Raw genomic sequence first — 26,903 nt, 5'->3', positions numbered from 1 at the left:
TTTTTATTTATTTCCTTTTTTTTTTTGAGACGGAGTCTTGCTCTGTCGCCCAGGCTGGAGTGCAGTGGCCGGATCTCAGCTCACTGCAAGCTCCGCCTCCCAGGTTTACACCATTCTCCTGCCTCAGCCTCCCGAGTAGCTGGGACTACAGGTGCCCGCCACCTCGCCTGGCTAGTTTTTTTGTATTTTTTAGTAGAGATGGGGTTTCACCATGGTAGCCAGGATGGTCTCGATCTCCTGACCTCGTGATCCGCCCGTCTCGGCCTCCCAAAGTGCTGGGATTACAGGCTTGAGCCACCGCGCCCGGCCTCTATCATTCTATTCTATTTATCTAGCTATTCATCCATCCATCCATGCATTTGTCCGTCCATCCATCCATCCCCATCAGTCTATCCATCCATCTATCCGTCCATACATTATCTCTGTCTGTCTGTCTGTCTATCTATCTATCTATCTATCTATCTATCTATCTATCTATCTAATCTATCTATCTACCTCATAATATCACAGTGCTGTGATGGAGGAGGAACAGGGCACTGTGGGCTCTCTGAGAAAGGCCAGAGAGGACTTCCTGGAGGAGTGACTTTTGGGTTTGCATACCATGGCTAAGTGTGTGGGCTCTCAGGCCGCATGGATTTGAATGCTGGCTGTGTGATCAGGGGAACGTGTTGAACCTCTCCTTATCTCAGTTTCCTAATCTATACAATGAAGGTAGCCTTAGTAAATAACCTCTCAGGGTGGCTGTGAAGAGTCTGTGTGCTAATGTGTGTGAAGCACTCAACACAGTGTCCAAAACTCAGAAAGCAAATAGGGATGCCAGCCTTGGGGATGCCACCCTTAGGGATGCCAGCTGTGGGGATCCAGCCATGGGGATACTAGCCTCGGGGATACTAGCCTTGAGGATGCTAGCCTTGGGTATGCCAGCCTTGGTGATGCCAGCCTTGGGGATACTAGTCTTGGGGATGCCAGCCTTAGGGATGCCGGCTGTGGGGATCCAGCCATGGGGATACCAGCCTCGGGGATACTAGCTATGGGGATGCCAAGCTTGGGGATACTAGCCATAGGAATGCCAGCCTTAGAGATCCAGCCATGGGGGTGCCAGCCTTGGAGATGCGATGCTAGCCTCAGGGATACTAGCCATGGGGATGCCAGCCTTGGAGATGCGATGCTAGCCTCAGGGATACTAGCCATGCGGATGCCAGCCTTGGAGATGCTAACCATGGGGATGCCAGCCTCGGGGATGCTAGCTGCCACTCATGTCATCTTCCTCCTGGCTGGAAGAGGGGCTCTGTCTGCAGGTAGAGAGTGGGCTGGGGAGGGAGACTTCCAGCTCGCAGTAGGGAACCCAGCTGGTGGGGAGAAAGGAGGGAAGGATGTATGCACAGAAGGGCTGGCTGAGCGCCGGGTAGCTTTCTCACTGCTGACGCTGGCATATCCTTGCCCACTATGGGCCCTGGTACCTGTGGGGGACAAACTGAGGGGACCTCCAGGGTATGGGGCCTCTGGGAGCTCCACCCACTGCTCCAGGCCCTGAGGACTGCAGTGCTCCCTGTCTACCTGTCCTGTTGAACTAGCTAAAGGTAGGTGCCTGGGGCCGGGTGGATACCTGAATTCTCAGCAGTCATATGTGTAAAAAATGGCCCAAATGCCTGCAGGGCCCAAGTCCTGTAGGTATTTGGCAGATCGCTGGGGCTGGCAGCTGGGAACTTTCAGTCAGGGGCAGGAGGGAGGCCTCTGCACCTCCATTCTGCCTCTCCCCCTCACAGGACCCTGCCAGAGACTTGGGGCCGCTGCAGAGCCCAGCCCTCAGGCAGGGCCCTCATACCCTGGGGCTCCGGAGCTGGGGAAGGTGGGAAGAGGTCCCTAGCAGGGTTCCAGGTGTGTGGGGCACACCGCACTCCCGATTCCCCAGGAGAATGGGAGCCACTGTTCTCAGCCAGATGTGGTTCTGAGGAGGGCTCGGTGCGGGGAGGGCCAAAGTCCCCTGCCCTGGAGCTTCCAGCTGGTCAGGAGAGAGCATGGGCAAGCCCCTTCCCTTCCCTGGGCCTTCCTTTCGCCCTCTGGATAGGGGGAAAGTCAGAGACTCTGATTTATCTGCATTCCTTGGACACCACCAGGAGTTGCGGGCAGATCTCCATCAGAGTTGGAAGGAAGGAAAGAGATTAGGTCCGTAATTCCACAACCTGGCTAATTGCCCAAATCCCTGGTGTGATTCTTGTTAAACTGCGAGATGTCCAGGCCTCCCCCGGGCAGTGGCTGATTCAGGAGGGAGGTGCCCCGGAATCTGCATCTCTGACACCTGCTCACTGCCTAGCTGGTGGCATAGCGTGTTCCCTTGTCACTCTGCCAGTCCAGGACTTCACTGTGCAAGTTCATCATCCATCTCAGGAACCTCTCTACCTGTCCCCAGGACATCTGACCTCCAGAGCTGGGTCACCTCTATCTCCAGGAAGACGGATGGCCCAGCCATTCACGGGGCCGGCTGGAGGGAGCTTAGTTCTCCCCCAGGCAGCTCCTTGCCAGGGCCATTCATCACCCCGTAATCACGGCTGGGAGGGAGCTCTTTCTCAGCTAATTAAAATCTCTCCGCTGCAATCGAGGCCTGTTTCCTCTAATTTGTGTCCTTTGGAGATGAGGAATGGCTGACAGGGCCAACCTTGTACACCACGAGGACTCTGCCACCTGCTGAGAGTGCTCGAGCCCTGTCACCTGCCCCAGATTCTGTCAAGTGCCAGTGGGATCTGCATTGGGCTCCATCAGCCTGAGCTTGGGCTAAGGGGGAAGGGCAGGCTCTGGACAGGGGTGGAGAGTTCTCAGCCTCCCGCTATGGTCCTTCCTAACCAGGCAGGTCCAACAGTGCACCTGGGTCGGAAGCCCCAGGGAACAGAAGCAGAGGTTGGGGCAGAAGCAGGGGCAGGTGACTCGGAGGCACCGGTCTCAAGTGAGTCTGAGCTGCCCAGAGAGGGAGGCATTTCCTAGTGGGAAGGTAGGGAGTTGAGGGCACCAATGCAAAGTCTGGACAATCTGCTGACTGGACACTGTTGGGCAGGCTCTCAGCCCCCTCTGGGGTCACAGAACTTTCCGCAAAGCTGATGAAAGCTCTGATCTTCTCCCAGTGACAAAATGAACACATCATGTCTGTAGCCGTGTGCCCAGCTCCAAGCTGTGGCCAACATGTGAACCCCAAGCCTGGCATGCCCTGTCTCCTCCTTTCCCAGCTTCTTCAAAGCCTTCCATGAGGCCTAGTTCAAGCCCCACCTCCTCCAGGAAGTCTGCCATGATGAAGTCCCACCTCCTCCAGGAAGTCCACACTAGCTGACTTCTCAGCTGACTTCTTCCTCTATGATTGGGGTGTCCTTTGGGGCCATGCAGAAGAGGGCAATAGAGACCACCGTCAGAGGGACCCCAGGACCCACACCCATGGCCAACACAGGAAGGACACACAGGGAGCCAGTGTAGGCTTGAATCCTCTTCCCCTCTCCTCCCCACACTGCCTGTGTTCTGTGTCACCAGGCTCCTGCCTGGGTCTTCCTGAAGGGTCCCGGGAGCCCAATTCCGGGCCAGTATGTGCTCTCTTCTGCCTGATTCTCAGCCCCAAACCTGCCAACCTGCCCGATCCTGGCTGGGCTCACCTTGGGCCCCCTGTCTGCAGCCTGAACCCCTACAGTCACGATGAGGGCTGCCTCAGCAGCAGCCAGGACCACGTCCCTCTGGCCGCCCTTCCCCTGTTGGCCATCTCCTCCCCGCAGTACCAAGACGCTGTCGCCACCGTCATCGAGCGAGCCAACCAGGTCTACAGAGAGTTCCTGAAGTCCTCCGATGGGATCGGCTTCAGTGGGCAGGTAGGACAGCCCGCCCTCCCCTTCTCTCCCCTCCCCTGTTCCGGCTCCTGCCTGGGAGAGAGGCTGGAATCTACTGAAAGGACCAAGGCCAGGCTGTTCTCGAATCAGCCTCTGAGCTCAAAGTCGGCTTTTGAGATCTCTGAGTTTGCCCTCATTTTACAGATGGAAAAACGGAGGCCAGCAGTCTGAGTTCTGATTCTGAGCCCATGCTGCTCTCCAGCCCGAGTCTGACCCCTGAGAGTAGCCTACTCCCCATCCCTGGGCTGACCTGGGCCAACGTCAACCCTGATCCCCCAGTTTGCACACCATTTCCCAACTGGGCTCTCTCAATGCCTCCCAAGAACGAGTTCTCATTATCCTGTGAGGAGGCAGCACTGCTTTGGCCGGGTGTGGGGGTGAAGGGTCAGCAGTGGGCAGGCCTGCAGTCCCAGCTGCATCTCTTCCAGGTATGTCTCATCGGGGACTGTGTGGGGGGCCTCCTGGCCTTCGATGCCATCTGCTACAGTGCGGGGCCCTCAGGGGACAGCCCTGCCAGCAGCAGCCGGAAGGGGAGCATCAGCAGCACCCAGGTACGGCTGGGGGGCAGGACTGCGGGAGGGCTGTGCCCACAGGAGCAGGGTCCGCCCCTCGGGGAGACAGTGCTGGTTCTTCACGTTGGCACCATGACACCCAGGTTACAAAGAAGTGTATCATCATCTGGCTGGGCGCAGTGGCTCATGCCTGTAATCCCAGCACTTTGGGAGGCCAAGTTGGGCAGATCACTTGAGGTCAGGAGTTTGAGACTAGCCTGGCCAACATGGTGAAATCTCATCTCTACTAAATACAAAAATTAGCCGGGTGTGGTGGTGCGTGCCTGTAATCCCAGCTACTCGGGAGGCTGAGGCACAAGAATCACTTAAACCCACGAGGCGAAGTTTGCAGTGAGCCAAGATCATACCACTGTACTCCAGCCTGGGAGACAGAAGGAGACTCTGTTTCAAAAAAGAAAAAAAAAAGAAAAAGAAGAAGTGTATCCTAATCCTACAGGAGTAGCAGGGGATTATTATGACAGGTGTGGAAACTGAGGCCCGGAGAGCTGGATTTGGCTCCGACGGCCGTCCAGTGTCCCAGCGGGAATATCGGTCCCTGTGGATGTGGGAGAGAGCCTGTGTCTAAAATCCTACCATGATTATGATGTGGCTTCCTGTGTCTTTTGGAAGAAGAGTAGCCCCTCACATCTTAGGATGAAGGGGTTGGTTTGTGCTTGAGGGGAGGAGACAGGGCCCCAGAGTCTCCCGTGACAACAGTCCTTTTCTCTTCTGTCCCCTGTTCGGTCCCAAAGGACACCCCAGTTGCGGTGGAGGAAGATTGCAGCCTGGCCAGCAGCAAGCGTCTCAGCAAAAGCAACATTGACATCTCCAGTGGGTTGGAGGATGAGGAGCCCAAGAGGCCGTTGCCACGGAAACAGAGCGACTCCTCCACCTATGACTGTGAGGCCATCACCCAGCATCATGCCTTCCTCTCAAGGTAGCCCCTCCCTGTCCCCTGCTTGCTTTCTGTCAAAGCACCTAGAAGCAAGAAGACCTTGGCTCAGAGTCAACTGGGAGGGCTGGGACCAGTCATATGTCCCAGGCCCTTCCGTGGGGGCCCATAGATAAGCATTGAAATGCTGGGACCGAGGTCACTCGCCATCGGCCCTGCACTGAGGGACCGAGGCCACTGGTCGTCGGCCCTGCACTGAGGGACCGAGGCCACTGGTCGTCGGCCCTTCACTGAGGGACCGAGGCCACTCGTCATCGGCCCTGCACTGAGACTCTGGAACCTGGTCCCTGTCCCTGCCTTGCTCGGACTTGCAGAGAGACTGGGAACAGTCATCTTTTTCTGAGCCTCGGCTTTTCTTCTGCAAAAAGATAAATGCTGCCCAGCCTACTTCACTGCATGGTTTTAAGAACCTGGTGGAATAACTGCTGTGACTATGTTTTGTGAGTCACCCCAGGTGTGCATTGTTATTTCTCACAGGGAAAGAGAGGGCCAAGTAGGGGTCACGCAGCCAGTCACGGAAGAGCTGGGATCATCATTCCGGTCTCCCGATCCCAAGTTCAGTGCTTTCTAATCCAACACACTTTTGTTTGTGGGCCAGGCAGGTTCCTCTACAGAACTGTCTACCCTTTAACTTTCTAGAAGAGACATGTTCATCAACATGGGCTAAACACATTATCTGCACATTAATTCAGCTTGCAAATTAATTGAACTTGGACCCAAATTGGAAGGAATGCCTCTGTCCTTTTCCTTTGCGCCTCAGCTCTCTTCTTCCTTTCTTTCTCCTTCCTCCTTACCCAAGTGGTATCTTGAGGTCATTACAACATTTGGAAAATATATCATCTCACCACCCAGAGGGAGCCAATCGTCTCACTGTTAACATTGAGACTATTTCCTTCTACATGCTTTTAAGACCGTTTTACTTAAAACAAAAAAAAACAAAAAACAAAAAAAAAACAAAAAACGAAAAAAACAAAAAAAAAAACCCTTTACATTGTGATCTTTTCTGATATAATTAAAATACTTGATAAATATTCTTAATGGCAATATCATATTGAGTGAATGGAGATCAGTTTACTTAATCCCTATAATTAGGCATTTTGGCTATTTCCAATCCCTTAGCAGTATAAATAGCCCTACAGTGAACATCTTTGTGTGTAAACATTAACGTGTATATTAGGGTGATTCTATTTGGATGGACTCCTGGAGGAAGAATTACTAGGTCAAAGGCTCTGCCCATGTAAATCTCTGAATGTTTAAAGCCCTGCTGACAGGTGATCCTTCAGAAAAGCAGCTGCCTTCTAGTGAGGCTTGCAAGGTGAAAAAAATCTCAACATTCCTGGTTCATCCTTGAAAAATCCGTTAGGAGAGCCCCCAATTTGGAGAGTGACGAGAAGTTGGAGGCTTCCAGGAGCTGGTCTGACACAGCCAGTTTTCCCCTCTGGTGTAGGGACAGATGGTGGTTTCTTTGGCAATTAAGTAGTTGGCGTGTGTTTAGGGACCACGCTGTACATGAAATATGTATTGTTAAACATCAGATTCATCATCTCACTGTGAGATGCTCACACTGCGAGAGGCAGGAGGGAGTGTGGGGACTGAGGATTCAACTTTGCCGACTCGCTCACTCCCGAGGGTAGGGCACTTGTCCACACGATTTCAGTAGCTCTTTCTAAAGTTTGTTCTCCTCTAACTCAAATAGTTTAGTTGCTTTGCATTCAGTTAATCGATTCACTTTAAGCTGTAGCTAACGCTGGTTGGAAGGTAAGGAAGGTGCCCAGGTTTCCTTCTGATTCTCAGTGCCCTACTCTGGGTCTGTGGCTGAATGTAACTTGGATTCTTCCGGGGGCAATGGGCACCTGGGTTGGAAATGGTTGGAATTCTGTGTGTCTCACATTTTTCTCCTTAAGTTCTACTTCATCTGTGGGCTGGGGCTGGGGGTGGGGAGACCAAGCTGTTTGCATCTGTGTCTGCCGGTTGCCTGGAACGGGAGTTAGGATGAAAGCCCTGATCCCAGCAGAACAGAACTGATGTTAGCCAGCTGGGTGTTGGGCAGGCTGGGCTTGTCTGATACACAGTGCAGGAATCCTCAGCGTGGCCATCACAAAGCCAGCGTGATGAGGCAGGCCTGCCAGTGTGTAGGATCCTCGGGCGCCCCAGGTGCTCATCCTGTTTTTGTAAGTAACATTTTATTGGATCCAAGCCATGCATATTTAATCACTGTCCATGGGCGCTTTCGTGCTGCAACGGCAGAGTTACCTAGATGCAATGGAGACCACACAGTTCACGAAGTCTGACATACTGACTCTCTGGCCCTTTGCAGAAAAAGTTTGTTGATTCCTTTTCTAGTCAAATATCAACCAGGCCTTGGTGGCCAGTGCTGACTGTAGGTGGTGTGCAGTAGGTGGACTCTCAGCCCCGTCCCAGAGATGGAGGGTTGGGCACTCTGTGCTCAGAATTCAGGCTGTGCTGCTGAGTGAACACTCCCGCATTCTCGGTCCTTCCCTGACCTGCCCTGCCCTGCATCCTCCTCCCTCCACAGCATCCACTCCAGCGTGCTAAAGGATGAGTCTGAGACCCCGGCGGCGGCGGGGCCACAGCTCCCCGAGGTCAGCCTGGGCCGCTTTGACTTCGATGTGTCCGACTTCTTCCTCTTTGGCTCGCCCCTGGGCCTGGTCCTGGCCATGCGGAGGACGGTGCTGCCTGGGCTGGACGGTAGGGATGGTGTGGGCAGGGGCCTGAGGTGCCCGTGTGTCACTAGGGTCACCGTGTCAGGGCCTCAGAATGAGGGGAGTGGAGTCGGGGATGGGGACAGGAGGGTCACAGAGTTGGGATAGGTGGAAAGAGAGGAGAAAGGGTGGAGGGAGAGAGGAGCAGCTTCCTCCCGACACAGGACCACAGGATGAAAGCGAGGCAGCTTCCGATGGATTTCACTCTCCACATCAACTGCCCCTGGCTCTTTGTGGCCCCATTGTCTGCTGGTCATACCCTGTGGGGAAGAGAATACAGAATATTCACCCTCTTGCCTCCCACCCTCTCCTTCTCCTGTACTGAGGCAGACACGACTGCCAGGTTGGTCTCACCACCCACCCCCACATAGCCCCAAGCCCACCTCAAGTGTCTTTGCTCTACGCAATACCTGCAACCTTTTTTTTTTTTTTTTGAGACAGAGTCTCATTCTGTCACCCAGGCTAGAGTGCAGTGGCGTGATCTCAGCTCACTGCAACCTCTGCCTCCAGGGTTAAAGCAATTTTCCTGCCTCAGCCTCCCAAGTAGCTGGGATTAAAGGCGCCCACCATGACGCCTGGCTAATTTTTGTATTTTTGGTAGAGATGGAGTTTCACCATGTTGGCCAGGCTGGTCTCGAACTCCTGACCTCAAGTGATCCGCCCGTCTCGGCCTCCCAAATTGCTGGGATTACAGGCGTGAGCCACTGGGCCCGGCTAAGCTAATACCTGCAACCTTGAATGCCTTTTCCTGCTCCTCTAAAAATGTACACACCAGGTGACTGGCACCAGCAGGCATGGGGGTGGGGAGGGTAGCCGTGACTCTTAAGGACTGAAGCGTAGACCGTCTGAGGCTGCAGGGCACCTTGGGTATCCACAGATCCATGCTTTTGGCCAGAGTTTACTGATGAACTATGATACGGAACAGATAAAGTGGGAAGGGTTCAGGTAGAAATGGAGGCGAGGAGGCAGAACTCCATGGCTGCCCTCAATGTCACTAGTGAACCCTAGGGCTCCCTGGATGCTGAAAGGTCCAGTCCCTGTTCTAGGACAGGGAGGCCCGCCGATGCGGTGGAGGCCTCAGTGGAGACACCTGCTGGTCAGCGAGAGACGTATTCCACCAACTCTGGCAAACCGGGAACTCTCTAGCAGGCCTGGGAACTGAGTGTTTATAGCCCTGAGGCCTGTGGAAGGGGCAGCTGACCTGCCGGAAGGAACCTGGGTTGGCTTCCTAGGTCAGGCGGTAACTGAGTGAAAATCGGAAGAATCTAAAGGAGTTGCCCCATGGAAATTCGGTGGAGGGAAGGCCCACAAGGAGAAGGGATGGTTTGAGCAGAGGCACAGAGAAAAGAAAGCTGCAAGCCTGATTGAGGAAGGGCAGCTGTGCACCACGGCTGCAGTGCTGAGTGCCTATCACTGCACTCCTGGGTGGGGAGACAAACTGAACGTAATGGCTTTGTTCCTGTAGGGAGCAGGGAGCCCGGGGAGGCTCTTGAGAGGGGAGTAGGCTACTCCAGGCTACACTCCAGGGAGCCTCCTAGGGCCCAGGGAGCAGGTACTAGAAAGGGGCTTCCCTCTGTCTTCCCACTCACCCCAGGCTTCCAGGTGCGTCCTGCCTGCAGCCAGGTCTACAGCTTCTTCCATTGCGCAGACCCCTCTGCCTCACGGCTTGAGCCACTGCTGGAGCCTAAGTTCCACCTGGTGCCGCCTGTCAGCGTGCCTCGCTACCAGAGGTTCCCACTGGGCGATGGGCAGTCCCTCCTCCTCGGTAGGTTCTTGGGGGTGGGAGAGAGTGTGCTGAGCTGGAGGTGGGGCCCCAGCCCGTTCAGCCCCTCCAAGCTCTCAGCGAGCTCACCTGAGCAGGGGCTGTGCGAACAGAAGGTTAGCTGACTCCCCTGTCTTCAGAGTCACCCACCTGTGCTAAGCACCTGCTCTGTCTGAGGCATATTGGGGCTCAGAGACCCAGGCTCTGTCCCCCAACAGGCTCCCAGACGCACTCCTGTGGCCAGGGCTGGTGTAACACTTGAGCTTTCAGACCTGATGGCAGGTCCAGGGATCCGTGCTCCAAGCTATTTGTGAGTGCCCAGCCTGGACTCTGGAGGGGTAGGGCAGAGAGTGTGCCATCCTGGTGGGCTTCATGGAAGAGGTGGCCTTTGATTAGGGTCCAGACAGGGGAGGTGCATTTGGACAGGTGGAGAAGAGCTAGAGGATGAGGACTGAGATCTTCTAGGTGGGGAGAACAGGAGTGAGGGCAGGTGGTTTGGCGAAGAGCCAATGGCCTCCAGGGTCAAGTGGGGTGATCCGGACATGGATCGAGTGTGTCATCGATGGGAGGCCTGTAATGGACAGTCAGCAGCTTAGAAATCAGAGCCTTGGCTCCACGCCCTACTTGAGGACGTTTAGCCTAAGCCTGCTCAGAGGTTTATGTCAGGGATGGGGGAGCTGTGCTTGGGGCTGATTCGGGATTAAAAACCATCCCTTCCTCACCCCTAATTCAATGGAGCCTTTGTTTCCAAATCCCTACCTTCCCGGAGCTTCACTAGGTCAGCTAGGCTGGACACCTCCCTCCCCCACGGGTCCCTCTTTGGTCAGGGGACTCCCCTCCCTCCCCTGAGGCTATCCTAGCTCTCAGGCAGGAGTTCCCGTTCCCTTCCAGAGGCAGCTTCAATCCTTTGTGGCGCAGGGGAGGAGCTGGATAAGAGAGGACATGGCTGTGAGTCACTCCTGGGACCTCAGCTGGTGCTTTTGGGGCAATGTCCCAGAGGCTCCCTCTGCAGCTTTATTGGGGGGCAGAGATGATGGCTGGGATGCTAGCTTGTGTCTGCGTCACTCACAGCTGCAGGGAGGTAAATGCGGCAATGTGCTGTGGCAACGGGGTCCGTTCAGGCCCAGGGGGCTGGTGGGGTGGGCACAGTGAGAGGGGCAGGTGTCTGCTGGGCTGGCAAGTGAGCAGGGCCAGGGCTGGTTCTTCCAAGTGCCCAGCCTCCCATCTAGCACAGGGCTGGCACTGAGTGGGCAGCTCTGCTGGAGACACATGACTCAGCCTGACCTTGAAATTCCCCCTCCAGCTGATGCCCTGCACACCCACAGCCCCCTCTTCCTGGAGGGCGGCTCCCGGGACAGCCCGCCACTTCTGGATGCCCCTGCCTCGCCCCACCAGGCCTTGAGGTTCCAGCGCCTAGGACGGAGGATGAGCGAGGGAAGCTCCCACAGCGAGAGCTCGGAGTCCTCGGACAGCATGGCACCTGTGGGTGCCTCCCGCAGTGAGTGAGGTCCTTTTGGGGCCCTGCCTGGACTCGGGGGAGGGGAACCTTCCTCTGGGTGGTTGCTGGGTCACTGCTAGAGCTGCTGAGGGCAGGTCCTTGGGTAGGGAGAGGGTGAAGGAAGTCCTGGGGGCTGCTTCTGCCTTTAGAGAGCTGGGTATTTGCTGGTGGAGACCTGGCATCGGTCCAAATCCTCACTCTGGCCCCAGACTGAACTCTGACCCTGGAGGAACCTTGACCTCTGACCTTGGACAGAGCCCTGAACGCTGACCCTGCCTCAAATCAGAGCTCTGACCTTGAAGAGAGCAGTGACCCCTGATTCCTGACAGGGTCTGAGCTTTGACCTCAGAGCCCTGACCTCTGAACCTGGACAGGGCTCTGACCTTTGACCATTAAGGAAGTCCTGAACTCTCTAGACATAGTCTCAGCCCCGACTTCAAGCAGAGCCCACTGGGAACTGCCACTGAGCGGCAGCCCTGGGTGAGACTGTGGACGTCTCTGTGGGTCTGGCCCTCCTTCCTGGGCACAGGCTTGGTGCGTACATCTTAGCAGAGGGCTGGTGGGTTTTGAGAAGGAAAGAGGAAGAGCAGCACATTCCCCAGGCCTCCTTCAGGCCAGGGTGCGTCAGCCCAAACCTGTGCCCCACGTGACGCATCCACCACTGGTCTGGGCAATGGGAAACCCCACTGCCCCTCGAGTGAGGCCCTGGGCCGGCCACACACCCTCACCTTCCTCTCCGACCCACAGTCACAGCCAAGTGGTGGGGAAGCAAGAGGATCGACTATGCCCTGTACTGCCCTGATGTCCTCACGGCCTTCCCCACCGTGGCCCTGCCCCACCTCTTCCACGCCAGCTACTGGGAGTCCACGGACGTGGTGGCCTTCATCCTGAGACAGGTACCACTGCGCAGTCGTGGGCCAGCCCACAGCCACCGTGAGGGGTACCGCCCTTCTCCAGCTGGAGAGGAGGCTATTCTTGCTGACCCTGTTCAGCTTTTGGCCTTGATCCTAAGAGCATGGGGAAGGCATTGGAGCACCTACATGAGTGGGGAGTGACATGACCTCATAAAGACACTGGCTGCTGGGTGACTGATGGTATGGTCCATTCTCGAAAATTAAATATAAACTACTTAGGAGAATGTCCCAGTGTTTCAACTCGGAGACCGGAGTAGTCAGTTCCCACTCCCCACTGGGTCTCTGTGTTCTCGTCTGCAGAGCAGAAGGTATAGCAGAAAGGCCGGTGCCCGAAGGACAGCCTGGTCGGGAGGGAGTCTGGGGAGCTGGTAGGGGTCATGACGTTCATGAACAGCCGCGATGGCCGAGGTCGGGGGTATGGTTTTATATTGGGTTCAATGGGAAGCCGTTACAGGGCTGTGAGCAAGGGAAAAGCAGCAACAGGCTTGTGTTTTTTGAAGGAAACCCTGAGGCTGAGGTTGCTGTTTTCAGGGCAGGAGAGGAACCTGCCCTGAGGCCTGTTGTGAGGCCAGTGCAGGGGTCCAGCTTAGAGAGGAGGCTTGGACTAGGACAGGGAGTGAAGGCAAGATTTCCACAGAGTGTGATGATTTGCGTTACGGTGAGAGCGCCTGCGGATGACTGCATTGTAGGAGAAAGAGGGGCGCCCAGTACGTCCTGTTTCTCACTTGAGTGACTAAGGTGGTACCATTTCCTGCACGTGGGGAAGAGCAGGGCTGGGCAGGGGGCAGAGGAAAGTGAGTTTTGTTTGTAGGTTCTTGGGGGTGGGAGAGAGTGTGCTAGGCTGGAAGTGGGTCCCCCGTCGGTGGCACCCAGGCCAGGGTGCTCCAGCCCAAACCTGTGTCCCACGTGGCACATCCACCACTGGTCTGAATATTTGAAGTGTGAGATGCCTCTAAGGTGCTGGGATGGAAGGGGAGTAGAGGAGTCTGGAACTTAAGAGAAGACATCAGGATTCCAGAGAAAAATGTGGGTGTCATCAGAGCTTGGATGGCATTTAAAACTGGTGATGGGTGCCAGACCAAGGGAGCTCCTACAGAGAGGGCAGTTCAGAGCTGAGTCCTGGAGCTCCCCCGGGGAGAGGAGGAGAAACCACTGAAGGAGGGAAGAGGACATCCGTGAGGTTGGAGGACCCAGAGAGTGCAGGGAGAGGACCCCGGAGATAGGTGGGGTGGGAGTCACCGGGGCCTTGGCAAGAATGGCTTCTGTATAATGATTGAGAAGAAGCCTGACTGGAGTGGGTGGAGGAGGGATCAGGTGAGGAAGGGGTTGACAGTGTATGGGTTAAGTCCTCTGTGAGTGCTGCTGTGAAGGACAGCAGGGACGTGGCGGTCACTGGAGAGGAGGAGTCCAAGAGAGTATTTTTTTAAGATGGGCAATATTATGCGTATTTGAATGCTAAGGAGAGTGATCTAGCAGAGGAAGTCTAATCAGCGCTGCGGGATTGAGAGGGGAGCATGGCTGGAGCAATGTCCTCAAGAAGCAAGGAGGGGCTGGGATCAGGACTCAAGCCGGCCTTAAGGAAGGGCCACCTGTTGTAACAGAGGGAGGGCAGAGAGTGGGGACAGATAGAGGTGGCTGCCAGGTTTGGGCACAGGGGGGCAGAGATTTCTCTCAGGAAGAGAGCCAACTGGGAGACTGCTCTGGCCCCAGCTGTCAGGACAGGAATACAGGGACACAGGTTCTGGGGTCTGCAGCCTCCTGACGGTTCCAGGCTGTGAGGTTGGGGGGTGGCAGGGGCAGGGCTCAGCTGGCCACAAGCTGGTGGGCGCTGACACCCTGGGAAGGAAGCAGAGGAGCCAGAAGACCTGACCGGGGCCTTGCTCGGCTCTCGGCCAGGTGATGCGCTACGAGAGTGTGAACATCAAGGAGAGCGCCCGCCTGGACCCCGCAGCACTGAGCCCCGCCAACCCTCGGGAGAAGTGGCTTCGTAAGCGGACTCAGGTCAAGCTGCGGGTGCGTGCATGCTCAGTTCACGTGCGGCTGGGACTGCGTCCTCTGGGAGGTGGGGCTGGCCTGGGGGTTGGGGCAACCGCATAGCAGGTAAGCACTTCAGCTTGGGAGCTCAGCACCCAGACAGGCTAGGGCTCACACTCGGATGAGGCCCAGGCGCTGCAGCTGCAAGGGTGTGTGAGTTGCTTCCCCAAGGCCTGGTTCCACAGGAGCCCTGAGGGCAGGGGTCCAAGACACTAGGGTTGGTGAGGAGATACCAGTTATGGGGCAATTGCTGTATGCCGGGCTACAGTAGATATGGACTTGAATCAGAAAGAGTCCTGGATCTCAGTCTCAGTTACCATTGAGTATGGCCTGGTGTGATATTTGATAGAGGAAAGCACAGATTAAGACAATTACGGAAAGAAGGATTGTCAGGGCAAATCATTCAGGGATTCTCTGAAGAGGCTTCTCTGTGGGGTATTGAAGGATGAATAGGAGTTTGAGGTACATACATTTATTTATTCACTCAGCAAACGATCCTCAGGGCCTACTCTGTCTCAGTCATTCTGCTAGAGAGTGGAGCATAGGGTTGTACAAACACAACCATTGCTATGGTAGGTACCTCCAGTCTGGCAAAAAGGCCAGACATGGACCCCAAGAACAGTCCTAAAAGGTAGAAGGAGATCAATCCTTCATGAACCAACTCTTTTTCGGTAAACATATTTATTGAGATAAAATCCACATATCCTATAATTTACCCATTTAGATAGTACAATTCAGTGGATTTTAGTATAGTCACAGATGTGTGCAACAATTACCATGGTCAGTTTTAGAGCTTTTTCATAACCTCCAAAAAGAAGCTCTGTACCCTTTAGCTGGCACTCCCTCACTTGCCCCAGGCAATCAGTAACTGACTTTCTGTGCCTACAGATTTGCCTATTCTGGACATTTCATTTCAAGGAAATGATGTAATATGTGATGATTTGTGTCCGACTGTTTCACTTAGCACCCTGTCTTCCAAGGTTCATCCACGTGGTTGCTGTGTCAGAAATTCCTTTCTGAGGCTGAATAATATCCCATTGTATGGAGATGCTATGTTTTGCTTATCCATTCACTACCTGATGGACATTTGGGTTGTTTTCACCTGTTTGTTTTTTGTTTGTTTGTTTGCTTTTTTTTTTTCTTTTTTTTCTTTTTTTGAGACGGAGTCTTGCTCTGTTGCCCAGGCTGGAGTGCAGTGGTGCAATCTCAACTTACTGTAACCTCCCCTCCTGGGTTCAAGTGATTCTTCTGCCTCAGCCTCTTGAGTAGCTGGGATTACAGGTGTTTACCACCATGTCCAGCTAATTTTTTTTTTTTTTTTTTTTTTTTTTTTTTTTTTTGGTATTTTTAGTATAGACGGGGTTTCGCCATGTTGGCCACGCTACTGTTTTCACTTTTTGGCTGCTATGAATAATGTTGCTAGGAGCGTCCGTGTATACGTTTTCGTGTCTTTCATTTCTCCTGTGTTTTCATTTCTCTCGCATGTATGCCTAGAAGTACAATTTCTGGATCAAACGGTAACTCTATGTTTAATCGTATAGGGAACTGCCAGACTGTTTTTCACAGTCACTGTACCATTTCACATTCCCACTGGCAATATATGAGGATTCTGATTTCTCTGCATCTTCAGCAACCCCTGTTATTATCTGTCTGTTTGAGTCTAGTCATTCTGGTGGGTGTGACGGGGTATTTCATTGTGGTTTTGATTGCATTTCCCTAATGACTAGTGATGCTGATCTTTTCAGGTGCTTATATTCATGAACCAGCTGCTCCCTCTCCCCTGACAGTGCACCTGTAAGGGGGCCTGCGTCCCCTACCTGGCTGAGTGTCTCCAGTTTATCTCAGGGACCCCGTGTAGATGAGGTGTCTGCAGATATTTGTTGGATTGAATTAAAATGCATGGGAATCGAAAGGAGGTTGAGAACATGTCTTTGAGGAGTCCGAGGAGTGTTTCTTGGCGATGATGACGCTGAGTCTAGTCATAGCAAATGGGCTGGAATGTGGGGGAAGAGGGCCAGGGATGGCACCTAGAGCCAGTGTGGGGGGCGGGGCAGTGGTGTGAGCAAAGGCCTGGAGGCTGCTGCAGAGCCTGGCAGAAAGGACCAGAAGGTGTGGATGGGGAGCAGCAGGAGAGAGACTGAAGAGGTCATTCAGGCAAGGCTTGGAAAGCTAAGCTCAGGATCTGGACTCTACCCAGAGGGCACTGGGGAGCCCGAGAGGGTGTTAATAGATCTGTGCTTTATAAAGACAGAGGATCTGTTGGAGGGACTGCCTTTGAGTAAGGAGCTCCGTTAGGAAGCTGTTAGCAGCATCCAGGCGATGTTGTTGTGGGAGAGACGACAATGTGGCCAACACAGTAAAGGAATGGTCACTAGATGGAGAGACGGGGGTTTTGGAGGCCAGGCTGGGAGTGGGGGCTGGTCGGGGCCAACACAGGCTGCAGAATGAACTGAAACCAGAAGTGAAGAAGAATAGGGAGGTTGAGACAGTCACAGATAAAATGATGCAGCATCCAGGATTGCTCCAGGATAATCCTGGTGAGGCTGGGGCCAAGGCTGGGGAATTGGGCAAGGGAAGAATGAAACCAGGATGGCCATGAGTTCATTGCTAAGTGGTGGAGCAGGTGCCGGGAATACGAGGCGTTGTTACACTCTTCTCTCTCTCTCTTTCTCTCTACGCTTGTGCATTTGAAATTTTATCTTAAAAAAAAAAAGACAGATAGTAAATATCCGTTGGATGTGTGCTGTGATGTAGAAGAAAGAACCAAAGAAAGGCAGTTTCCAGCCTAGGGATCTAGAAGAGAAGGACAGGCTGTGAGGCCAGTTGTCCCCTCAGGGCCAAGCAGAGTCAAAAGCAGAGAACAGGCCGGGCACGGTGGCTCACACCTATAATCCCAGCACTGTGGGAGGCCGAGGCAGGTAGATCACCTGAGGTCGGGAGTTCGAGACCAGCCTGATCAACATGGAGAAACCCTGTCTCTATTAGAAATATGAAATTAGTCAGGCGTGGAGGCACACGCCTGCAATCCCAGCTACTTGGGAGGCTGAGGCGGGAGAATTGCCTGAACCCGGGAGGCGGAGGTTGCGGTGAGCCGAGATCGCGCCATTGCACTCCAGCCTGGGCGACAAGAGCAAAACTCCGTCTCAAAAACACAAAAAAACAAAAAACAAAACAAAACAAACAAAAAAACAAAAGCAGAGAACGTACAATGGCAGGAAGCCCTGTGCGCCTTTGGGGGACTCATGTCAGACAGCGTTTGGGGGACTCACGGTCTGTTTTTCTCCCACATTCCCTGGGAACACATCTCTGAAACTCTAGCAGAAGTTAGTAGGGAGACACGATTCAGCAGGCTGATATGCCTCCAGCCAGTCTGAGGCACACTGCAATGATAAAGCAAGGTTGAGCCTCCCTTGCAAGGACTGAGCCAGCTTCTTTCTGTCCTTCCAGAATGTCACGGCTAATCACCGGGCCAACGATGTGATTGCTGCTGAAGATGGCCCCCAGGTCCTGGTGGGGCGGTTCATGTACGGTCCCCTCGACATGGTGGCTCTGACTGGAGAGAAGGTACCCGGGGCTGGGCCTCCCCTCCTCAGCCAGTCCCCCTGCACCAGGTGCCTCGTGGAGCCACATGGCGTGTGGGGTGAGGGTGTCAGGAGGGCCAAGCTACCTGGGGTGGAAGCACAGGGCCAGGAGTCACTCACCTGCTTGGGCAGGCCGGGAAGGGCAAGCAAGGAGGAAAGGATGGGCTCAGAGTATCCAAGGATGAATGAGGAGCCAGGGTGGCAGGAGCCGGGGAATGTCAGGCAGGGACCTCAGCCCAGATTTCCCCTGCCCAGCCCCTCTGCCAAGCCTGTAGCCCCTCAGCCTTGAGGGAATCCCCTGACCCCCTTCATTGCCACAGGTGGATATCATGGTAATGGCAGAGCCGTCCTCAGGCCGCTGGGTACACCTGGACACAGAGATCACCAACAGTAGCGGTCGAATCACATACAACGTGCCGCGGCCCCGGCGCCTGGGGGTCGGCGTCTATCCTGTGAAGATGGTCGTCAGGTAAGACCCAGGGGCCGTTCTCAGGGGGGGTTCTCTCATTTGCATGTCCCTTCCAGCCAGGCCTGTCTAGAATTTGGGGTCCTTGGGGTTCTTTTTGGGCCCCCATCTCTGTCTGCATGGACAGAAGTGGATGGGAAAGGTCACCAGCCGTGGCATCAGGAGATGCCACCCAGGTGCTCTCTGACCTTGACCCAGACTGAGCTCTGACTGCAGCTACAGGCTGACCTCTGGCTTCTGGCTAACGTCTGACCCTGACCTCACGGCTGACCACAGGCAGGTTTCTTTCAGGGGCGACCAGACCTGTGCCATGAGCTACCTCACGGTGTTGCCCCGGGGCATGGAGTGCGTCGTGTTCAGCATTGACGGGTCCTTTGCGGCCAGCGTGTCTATCATGGGAAGCGACCCCAAGGTCCGGCCGGGTGCAGTGGACGTTGTCCGGTGAGTGCCACCTTCCACGAGGGATATGTCTCCCTAGGGGGCAGGAGCCAGCAGCCCTGGGGGAGATATGTTGTTTTTCTGATTTGCTCTAGGACTTCTGTTGGTCTCTGGGGCTGCGAGCTGAGAAACCCTGGCTTTACCTCCAATAGTAATTTATTGAGTGTCCTTGGGAAAATTTCTCCTGCTTTCTAGACCTCAGCTTGTCTGTTTCTTCCTCTCTCCCTCTCTCACTTCCTTCTTCCCCCTCCCAATTCCTTCCTTCCTCCCTCTCTCCCTCCTTCCTTCTCTCCCTGCCTCCCTCCCTCCACTCATGCACGCATCCATCACTTTCTGAGGACCACTGTGGCCAGGCTGTGTGCTGGGCACTGATGCAGAGTGATCTCTTAGGTTGGAGGAAACTCAGAGTCTGGTGGGGAAAATGAGTCACAGGCATGAGAAAGTGTAACCCAGGACTCCAAGTGATCAGAACCTCAAGAGTAGGACAGATGCCAGGCACTGGAAGTTCTTAGGGGCCGGAGACTGCCCTGCCTCACCCCAGTAACAGTGATGGCTTTGGGGAGAGAAAACGGACCTGGCTCCTGGGCTCCCGGGAGACCACTGCCCTCAGGATGCCCAGCAGCTCCGTAGGAACAGGCCTAGTCAGGCTCACGCCCATTTCAGGGGACCAACCTTCCCCTTGTAGGGCTAGGTCGTTTGTTGCCCTTACAACAAATCCCTCCAGCATCACGGTCCCCCTCCCACTGCAGGAAAGGGGAGGCTGTGGTCCTTCCTCTCTGGGGGTCCGTGGTCCTCCCACTGCCTTCCATGGGCTCCAGGGGCCACAGGGTGCTGACCAAACCTCGACAGTCATCAGAAACTCCCCTTTTCGTAAACATATCACTGGGCCCCACATCAGAACTAACCAGAATCCCTGAGGTGATCCCTGTACCCCTGCATTAGTGTAAAGCATCCCCAGATCCCTCAGACCATCACCCAGGTTTAGAATTCCCTATCTCTGTTAGCCAGTTCTGGTGGCAGGTGCCATAAAGGTGCCCAGCCAGGTCTGGGCTTATCTGACATCTTGCAGCCAGGATTCTGCGTGAAGCCAGCCAAGAGAGCTATCCCACTGTGCTATGAGAGCACAGAGGAAAGAGGCTGATTCTGCTTGGGAAGCAGGGAAGGCTTCCTGGAGGAAGGGGGGTCTTGAAAGATGGAAGATGTGAATATCAGGAGATGGAGCCATGAGGGCTGTCTAGGGGAGAGCTATGTAGCAGAAAAGCCGAGGGCTTGTCCAGCGGCAGCAAAGCAGCTCTGGGTGGGCTGGGGGGATCCCATATGCAAGGTCAGAGCAGGGGCATGGCCACAGAGGCAGAGAGAGGCCTTGAGGCTCTACCTCAGGGTGCTGGGGAGCTGGAGATGCTGTTTGGCAAAGGAGTGCTGGGGTTAGATTTGTGATGTACAGAAATCACCATGGAAACACTGTGGAGGATAATAATAAAGCCAGCCACACCAAGCACACCACCTTGCTATGCATGTTTGGGATTAATTCCTTTCGTCTTTAGGACAACCTTATGGGGTAGTTCATATTATTATGCCCGTTTTACAGAGGGGGAAACTGAAACCCTGGGAGGTTGGGGAGGGTTGAGTAATCTGCCCAGGGTTACAGGGCTCAGGTTAGATATGGGTAGGAGCGGGGGTGCAGGGAAAGAGGCTGACCAGGAGGCTTTTGTAATGGCCCAGGAGAGAGATGGGGCCCGGGCTAAGGATGAGAAGCAGGGCTTAACTGAGAGGGCTGGAGGATGGGGGTGTCAAAGAGTCTGGCCTGGTGAAATGGAAAGGCTTTCTTCCTGGAGGAGGAGGGAGGGAGGCACAGGGAACAGAGGGGAATGAAAGGTGCCTGTCTCTGGCTCTGAAGCGGCTGTGAGCAGAGGGGTCAGGGGTGAGGAGATGAGTTTGGATGTTGGCCTGCAGCACCTGGAGGCCATCCAGGGCAGATGTCCAGGGCTCAACCGGGAGAGGGGATTCGGGATCCCGCTTGTTCTCCCTAGCACGCCTCAGACTCGTCCCTCTGACGTCTCAGGAGGGCAGCTATGGGCAGGGCAGGCTTCTGGGCATCGGGTGACCTGCACTGGGCAGGGCTGGACCCTTCTAATGCCGTCTCGCCAGGCACTGGCAGGACCTGGGCTACATGATCCTTTACATCACGGGGCGGCCGGACATGCAGAAGCAGCGGGTGGTGTCGTGGCTGTCCCAGCACAACTTCCCACAGGGCATGATCTTCTTCTCGGACGGGCTGGTGCACGACCCGCTGCGGCAGAAGGCCATCTTCCTGCGCAACCTCATGCAGGAGGTGAGTGGCCAGCTCGGGGCAGGGGCGGGGCCTCCACAACTTGAGAGCCCGACCCTCCTCTTCACCACTCCCCGCCTCCTTCCCCTGGGGTGGGGCCTCATGATGTGCAGTCTACAAATCCCATTCCCGTGGATCTGGTGGGTCCTCTAGCAGCCCTGTGAGGTAGGTTATTAGTCTCGTCATTGACAGAGGAGAAAGGTGAGGGTGCAGTGACTTGCCCTAGATCTGAGTCAGACTTTCGTCCTTTATCTTCTGACTCTTGTCTCTACATCTGGCCATTCATCCAGTAGACATTTAAGTGGTGATTGTGTTCCTTAGTCTGTGCTTGTTGGGGCTGCACAGAGACAAACAGAACCAGAGGGGCAGAGGATGTGCTTTCCGTGACCCAGATGTGCTTTCCGTGACCCGGATGTGCTTTCCGTGACCCGGATGTGCTTTCCATGACCAAAGCTGTGGTTCCCACTAGCAGCACCAGGGAACTCAGGAGAAGTGCAAATTCTCTGCACCGCCTCGCCCCCCTACCCTCTTAGACCTACTCAATCAGAAACTCTGGGGAGGGGCTCAGGAACCTTTTCACAAGCCCTCCAGGGGATTCTGATGCACAGAAGAATAAATCAAGGATCCCTGACCTAGAGCAGAGCAGGTGTTGACATATAATGACCAAACCCAGCCCACAGCCTGTTTTGTTGTGACTGGTCAGCTAAGGATGGTTTTTACACTTTCAAGTGGATGGAGAGAATAATCAAAGGAATGATATTTCATGACATGAAAATTACATGAATTTCAATGTCTCTAAATAAAAAACGTTTGATTGGAACACAGCCAAGCTCATCTGTGTACGTATTGTCTATGATTGCTTTTGCAGTACAACAGCAGAATTGAGTAGTGGTGACACAGTGCAAAGCCTGAGATAGTTACTATCTGGCCTTTCAAAGAAAAAGTCTGCAAATCCCTGATCTAGAGGAGGAAGGACATGTCAATTGACAACTACTGGTGTGTGGTTGAAAAAGGCCCTTTTAGCAAACAGAGGAGAAAGGACTTCAGTTTGTCCAGGGAGGGCAGGGAAGGCTGCTAGGAGGGTGGTAACTTTTGAGCTGAGTCTTGAAGCATGAGTTTTTGGCAGGTAGACAGTGAAACGGCATGTGCAAAGGCTTGGAGGCTTGGAGAGAGCTTGGGACGTTCTCAGAGCTGCGGGCATCCAGGCTTGGGGTAAGTGCAGGCAGGGTTAGACCCAGGGCAAGTGGGAGCTGAGCCCTCAGAGGTCATCAGGGGCCCAAACTTGGCAGATCTTGAAAACCCTGGAAACCAGGCCAAGATCACAAATTCTCTGCTGAGGACCATGGAGAGCCATGGAAGAGTTTAAAGCAGGGAAGTGGTACTGTCTAATTTGGCGTGTATGAAGATCCCATTGGTGGCTGTGTGGAGAACAGACTGGCAGGAGAAACCAGAGGCAGGGAGGCCAGTTAGGGGGCTGTTGCCCAGGCAAAACACAGGAAGACCATAATCCAGGCGATGATGAGCACGGGATGGAGAGAAAAGCATGGACAGGATTAGGAGGTGGAATAGTCAGGACTCAGGGATGGCTGGGCACGCAGCAGGTGTGAGAGTTCTAAGTGCCCGTGCTGGAGTGACGCATGGGAGGGACCAGGTGCTACACACGCTGTACCAAGTTGTCTCCTATTGGAGGCAGAGGTCCTGTCCGTTCTGCATCACAATAGTAGTATTCTGGATTGGGCGAGAGATGATGCTGATGTGGTAGGGACTCAAGATAAATGTTTGGTAGAATTAATCAATGAATGGAGTCGGAGTGGAATGAGAGGGGACACGAACGTAGGAAGGACCAGGCTGGAAGGGAGATGGAAGCTCAGCTTGTGGACACGGTCAGGCATGATACGGCATGGGTACCTGATATGGCTTTTAGGTAGGTCGTGGCTGGCACGGGTGGAGACGGGGAGGATGACCAGAGGAACGGATCAGGCGGCCCACAGAGGGAGGCAACGCAGGAGAAGAGGCTGTGCTGGCCCTGGGCCCCTGAGAGCAGCACAAGGGGCGGCTGAGGAACCAGGAGGAGAGTGAGGGGGAGGAGTGCCAGGAGAGAGAGGCTACAGTTATCGGGAGGAGAGGGGTTCAAGGAGATAGTGCCCCTCTTGCCAAGGGTGTGGGATGCTGAGAACTGTCCACTAGACAGAGATTGGCCACCAGATGACCTTGTGAGGAAAAGACAATTCGGAAGGATAAGGGGGCAAAAGTAGTTGGGAGAGGAGCAGAGAAGGTAGGTGTCAGCTGGGAGGGTCATGAGGCAGGCAGGCAGGGTCCCCAGAGCTAGAGGATCCAGGTTATAGGAGTGATCTCAGGTGAATGAGAAGGTGGAAGGGCCAGACGCAGAGGGGCTGCTCCACCCTCTGAGCCAGCTGGGAATACACCAACCACTGAGGTGAGGGGCAGCGGGCTGAGGAAGCCCTCTCCTTGGTCCAGCATCGAAGGCAGCCACCTGCAGGACGGGGTAGGGCTCAGGGAAGGACAGGAAGAAGATGGAGGGTGAGAGCTGCGTGGCTCAGTGTTTCTTTAGCAGCTCTTAGTGGGCAGCGTATACAAATACACAAGGTGGATAGTGGACAATTTCCAGGGCTGAGATTTGGCTGGGCGGGTGTGGGAGGAGGATGAAGAGGTGAGAGAATCTTCAGTGGAGGCAGAGGACATAGGGATGCTGCGGGTCACTCAGGCAGGATGAGGAAGGGGTTCCCTATGTCACTCAGGCAGGATGAGGAAGGGGTGAGGCAGCAGGGCTGGTGCAGAAAGCACAAGTGTCGGTGAGGCTGAGAGCAGCCAGGTGGGGGCTGGCGGAGAAGTGGCAGGGACGGGGCAGAAACCCTGGGCGCAGCGGACTTGTGGAAGTTCACAGTTAGAGGGGCAGGTTCTGAGTTCGGTCCCAGAAGTGACGGCCACTGACGTGAAAGAAGGTGCAAAGTTGCGAGGCGGGGTGGGAGGTGGTAGATCCCTCACGTCACTCTGACTGTGGCTCATTCCAGCGATGGTGGGGATTGGGAGGAAGGAAAGCTGTGACCCAGGACCAAAGTCTCCAGTGGCTTCAGAGGAGCATGAGTGGGAGAAAAAGAGGATGACAGGGACAGGAGGCACACAGTGAGGGGCAGCTGGGTGGCGAGCACCTCACAGGTTGATCCGGTTTATTCCCGGGAGAGGAGGGAAGGGTGATGGTCTGGAAGTGCCCTGGAGCAAGGCAGACCTTGTGCAGTTCTCTGAATTGAATTGGGGATTTGGGGGGCGGGGCGGTGGGCAGTCATTACACCAGCCCGCGAGAGGCAGTGGGCGCACGGCAAGCTGCAGCGTGGAGTGGTGTGGACGGTACAGGATCAGAAGCCAGGTAGAACTGGCCTCCAGTCTTGGCCCTGTGAGCCAGAAACCTGGAACTCAATTTCCTTATCCACAAAGGAACGTTTGGCTTCATCATTACTTAACCTGAGCGTGCTGCTGGAGGCAGGGCCGGTAAATGGTGTGGTCACGACTGTTTACTGGGCAGAGTCCTGGGATGGGCCTGGGGTGCAGGGAGGGGCAGCCACTCTGGGGGTTCATTCCTGACACAGGGTGGCCCCATGGCTTGGAGTCTACCAGAGTGCCCATAGAGGGTCCCCAAGCGGGGGCTCCCTGGGGTTGACCTGGGAAGGCTTTCCAGGGGGTAGGCTGGCCTCACTCTCCCTCCGTGCCTGCCCTGTGTTTCAGTGCTTCATCAAAATCAGTGCGGCCTACGGCTCCACAAAGGACATCTCTGTGTACAGCGTGCTGGGCCTGCCTGCCTCCCAGATCTTCATCGTGGGCAGGTCCACCAAAAAGTACCAAACCCAGTGCCAGGTGGGTGGAGGCGGGGCTGGAGGCGGGGAGTTGTGAGGGAGGTCAGGGAAAGGGATGGAGAGAGTGGGTACTTCATTCGTTCATTTGTTCATTCCCACATTGGCTCATTCGTTTATTCAACAAACACTTCGGGGTGCCTGCCTTGGGCCAGGGCCTATGTTGGGTGCAGGGAGAGAATCCCAAGTGGAGTCGGATGCAATGAACTTCAGGGTAGTGGGGAGATGGCACATGTGCATTTGGTGACAGTGGAGTGTAGCAAGTGCCATGATGTATGATGGGGGGCACAGGGAATTGCGGGGCCCTGGAGAGGGACCCAGACTCCAGGGCAAGGTTGGGTTTCTGGAATTTGAAGGAATGGTCCAGGAAGGGCCTGAGACTGAGAAGAGTATTTGTGGCAGAGGCAGCAGCAAAAGCCAAGGTCAGGAGGTGACAAAGAACATGTATATTCTGGGAACTGTCAGTGACTCCGCTTGGCTGCGTGGGACATGAGCCAGGAGGGGAGAGAGGGGGCTGGAATGGTCAGTGCAGCCACAGTGGCCTGTGTGGGGAGTCTGCGAGAGTGGGATGAGCAGGTATGTGATTCAGGAAGCTCCCTCAGGCTGCAGGTGGAAGGTGGTTCAGAGGAAGGAAAGAAAAACTGAGAGGGAGCTGAAGAGAAAGTGGAGGGTCTGAGAGGCATTTTTGGGTAGGAGATGGATTGGGTTTGGTAATGCCCAGACGGATGTGCAGGATGAGAGAAAGGGAAGGCGGAGGACAGCGCCTTGGTCTGTGGCTTGGGTGACCACGTAGGAGGTGCCGCTACTGGAATCGCACAGCAGGTGGAAGGGAAGGAGGTGACCTCCCTCTGGGGCATATCAAGTGTGCAGTGCCTAAGAGTGACACGCGCGGGTAGAGGGTCAGGAGATGGTGGCATTTCCAAGTTGGGAACTCAGGACCCGCTTCTCAAACTCTAAAGTGCACAGGCATCACTTGGAGATCTCGTTGACATGCATATTCTGATTCCATAGGCCTAGGGGCGGGGAGAGGGCCTGAGGTTCTGCCTAACAAGGGGCCAGGTGGTGTTGATGCTGCCAGAGTCCATGGACCACATATGGAGTAGCAAGGTTCTGGGCACAGCCGAAAGGACTGGCAAGGAGGGCAGCCGCAGGGCTCAGAAAAATGACAAGAGGCATGGAGAGGCCGCATGATGGGAGGGACGTTGCAGGATTCTAGTGAGCCAAGTGACAAGGATGGGTGCTCCCCCACCCTCAAAAACCCATAGGCCAAGTGCCCTGGCTCATGCCTGTAATCCCAGTGCTTTGATACGCAGGATTGCTTGAGCCCAGGGTTCAAGGCCAGCCCTGGCAACACGGCAAGATGCTGTTTCTACAAAAAATTTTAAAAATGAGCTGGGCGTGGTGGCATGTACCCGTGGTCCCAGTCACTTGGGAGGCTGAGGCTGGAGGATTGCTTGAGCTGGCGAGGTTGAGACTGCAGTGAGCTGAGACTGGGCTACTGCACTCTAACCTGGGCAACACAGTGAGACCCTGTCTCAAATAAATAAATTAATAAATTAATAAATTAATTAAAATAAAACAGGAATGAAAATCCAGAGAACTCTGGTGTGACCCACGGGTACAGGTAGAGATGCATGGTTGTCCAAAGCGGGATGGGGACTCTGGAACACTAAAGAGCTCCCGGCTTCCCCGGGCTTCCTCGGAGAAGCTGGAGGTGCCTCCATCCAGTGTTCCTGGGAAATGATGGGGACAGGATCAGGATCAGGGGCCTGCCCCACCCCTCCACCTGACGCCTGTCCCCTCCTGTCCCCTCCTCTCCCCTCCCTTCTTCCCCCTCCCTTCTTCCCCCTCCCTTCTTCCCCCTCCCCTCTTCTCCCTCCCCTCCTTCTCCTCCCCTCCTCTCACCTCTTCTCCCCTCCCCTTATCTCC

The 26,903-nt window shown here is 54.9% G+C and overlaps 1 protein-coding gene across 1 annotated transcript in view; it reads left to right on the top strand.

Moving 5' to 3' along the window:
- The window catches only part of PITPNM3 (PITPNM family member 3), an 86,026-nt gene that overhangs the window by 57,759 nt on the left and 1,364 nt on the right, over positions 1–26,903 (top strand). Inside the window, exons 6-18 of the mRNA XM_017850531.1 lie at positions 3,653–3,842; positions 4,289–4,411; positions 5,164–5,348; positions 7,900–8,072; positions 9,681–9,851; positions 11,152–11,346; positions 12,094–12,242; positions 14,157–14,273; positions 17,742–17,858; positions 18,196–18,344; positions 18,633–18,782; positions 20,928–21,111; positions 24,850–24,978. Of these exons, the coding sequence (XP_017706020.1) occupies positions 3,653–3,842; positions 4,289–4,411; positions 5,164–5,348; positions 7,900–8,072; positions 9,681–9,851; positions 11,152–11,346; positions 12,094–12,242; positions 14,157–14,273; positions 17,742–17,858; positions 18,196–18,344; positions 18,633–18,782; positions 20,928–21,111; positions 24,850–24,978 (2,032 nt within the window). The remainder of the gene's footprint in view (positions 1–3,652; positions 3,843–4,288; positions 4,412–5,163; positions 5,349–7,899; positions 8,073–9,680; positions 9,852–11,151; positions 11,347–12,093; positions 12,243–14,156; positions 14,274–17,741; positions 17,859–18,195; positions 18,345–18,632; positions 18,783–20,927; positions 21,112–24,849; positions 24,979–26,903) is intronic.

Source organism: Rhinopithecus bieti, unplaced genomic scaffold (assembly GCF_001698545.2).
Source record: "Rhinopithecus bieti isolate Rb0 unplaced genomic scaffold, ASM169854v2 scaffold_32008, whole genome shotgun sequence".
Taxonomy (NCBI): domain Eukaryota; kingdom Metazoa; phylum Chordata; class Mammalia; order Primates; family Cercopithecidae; genus Rhinopithecus; species Rhinopithecus bieti.
Note: the sequence above shows the minus strand (reverse complement) of the source record. Positions and strands in the feature narration are given on the sequence as shown.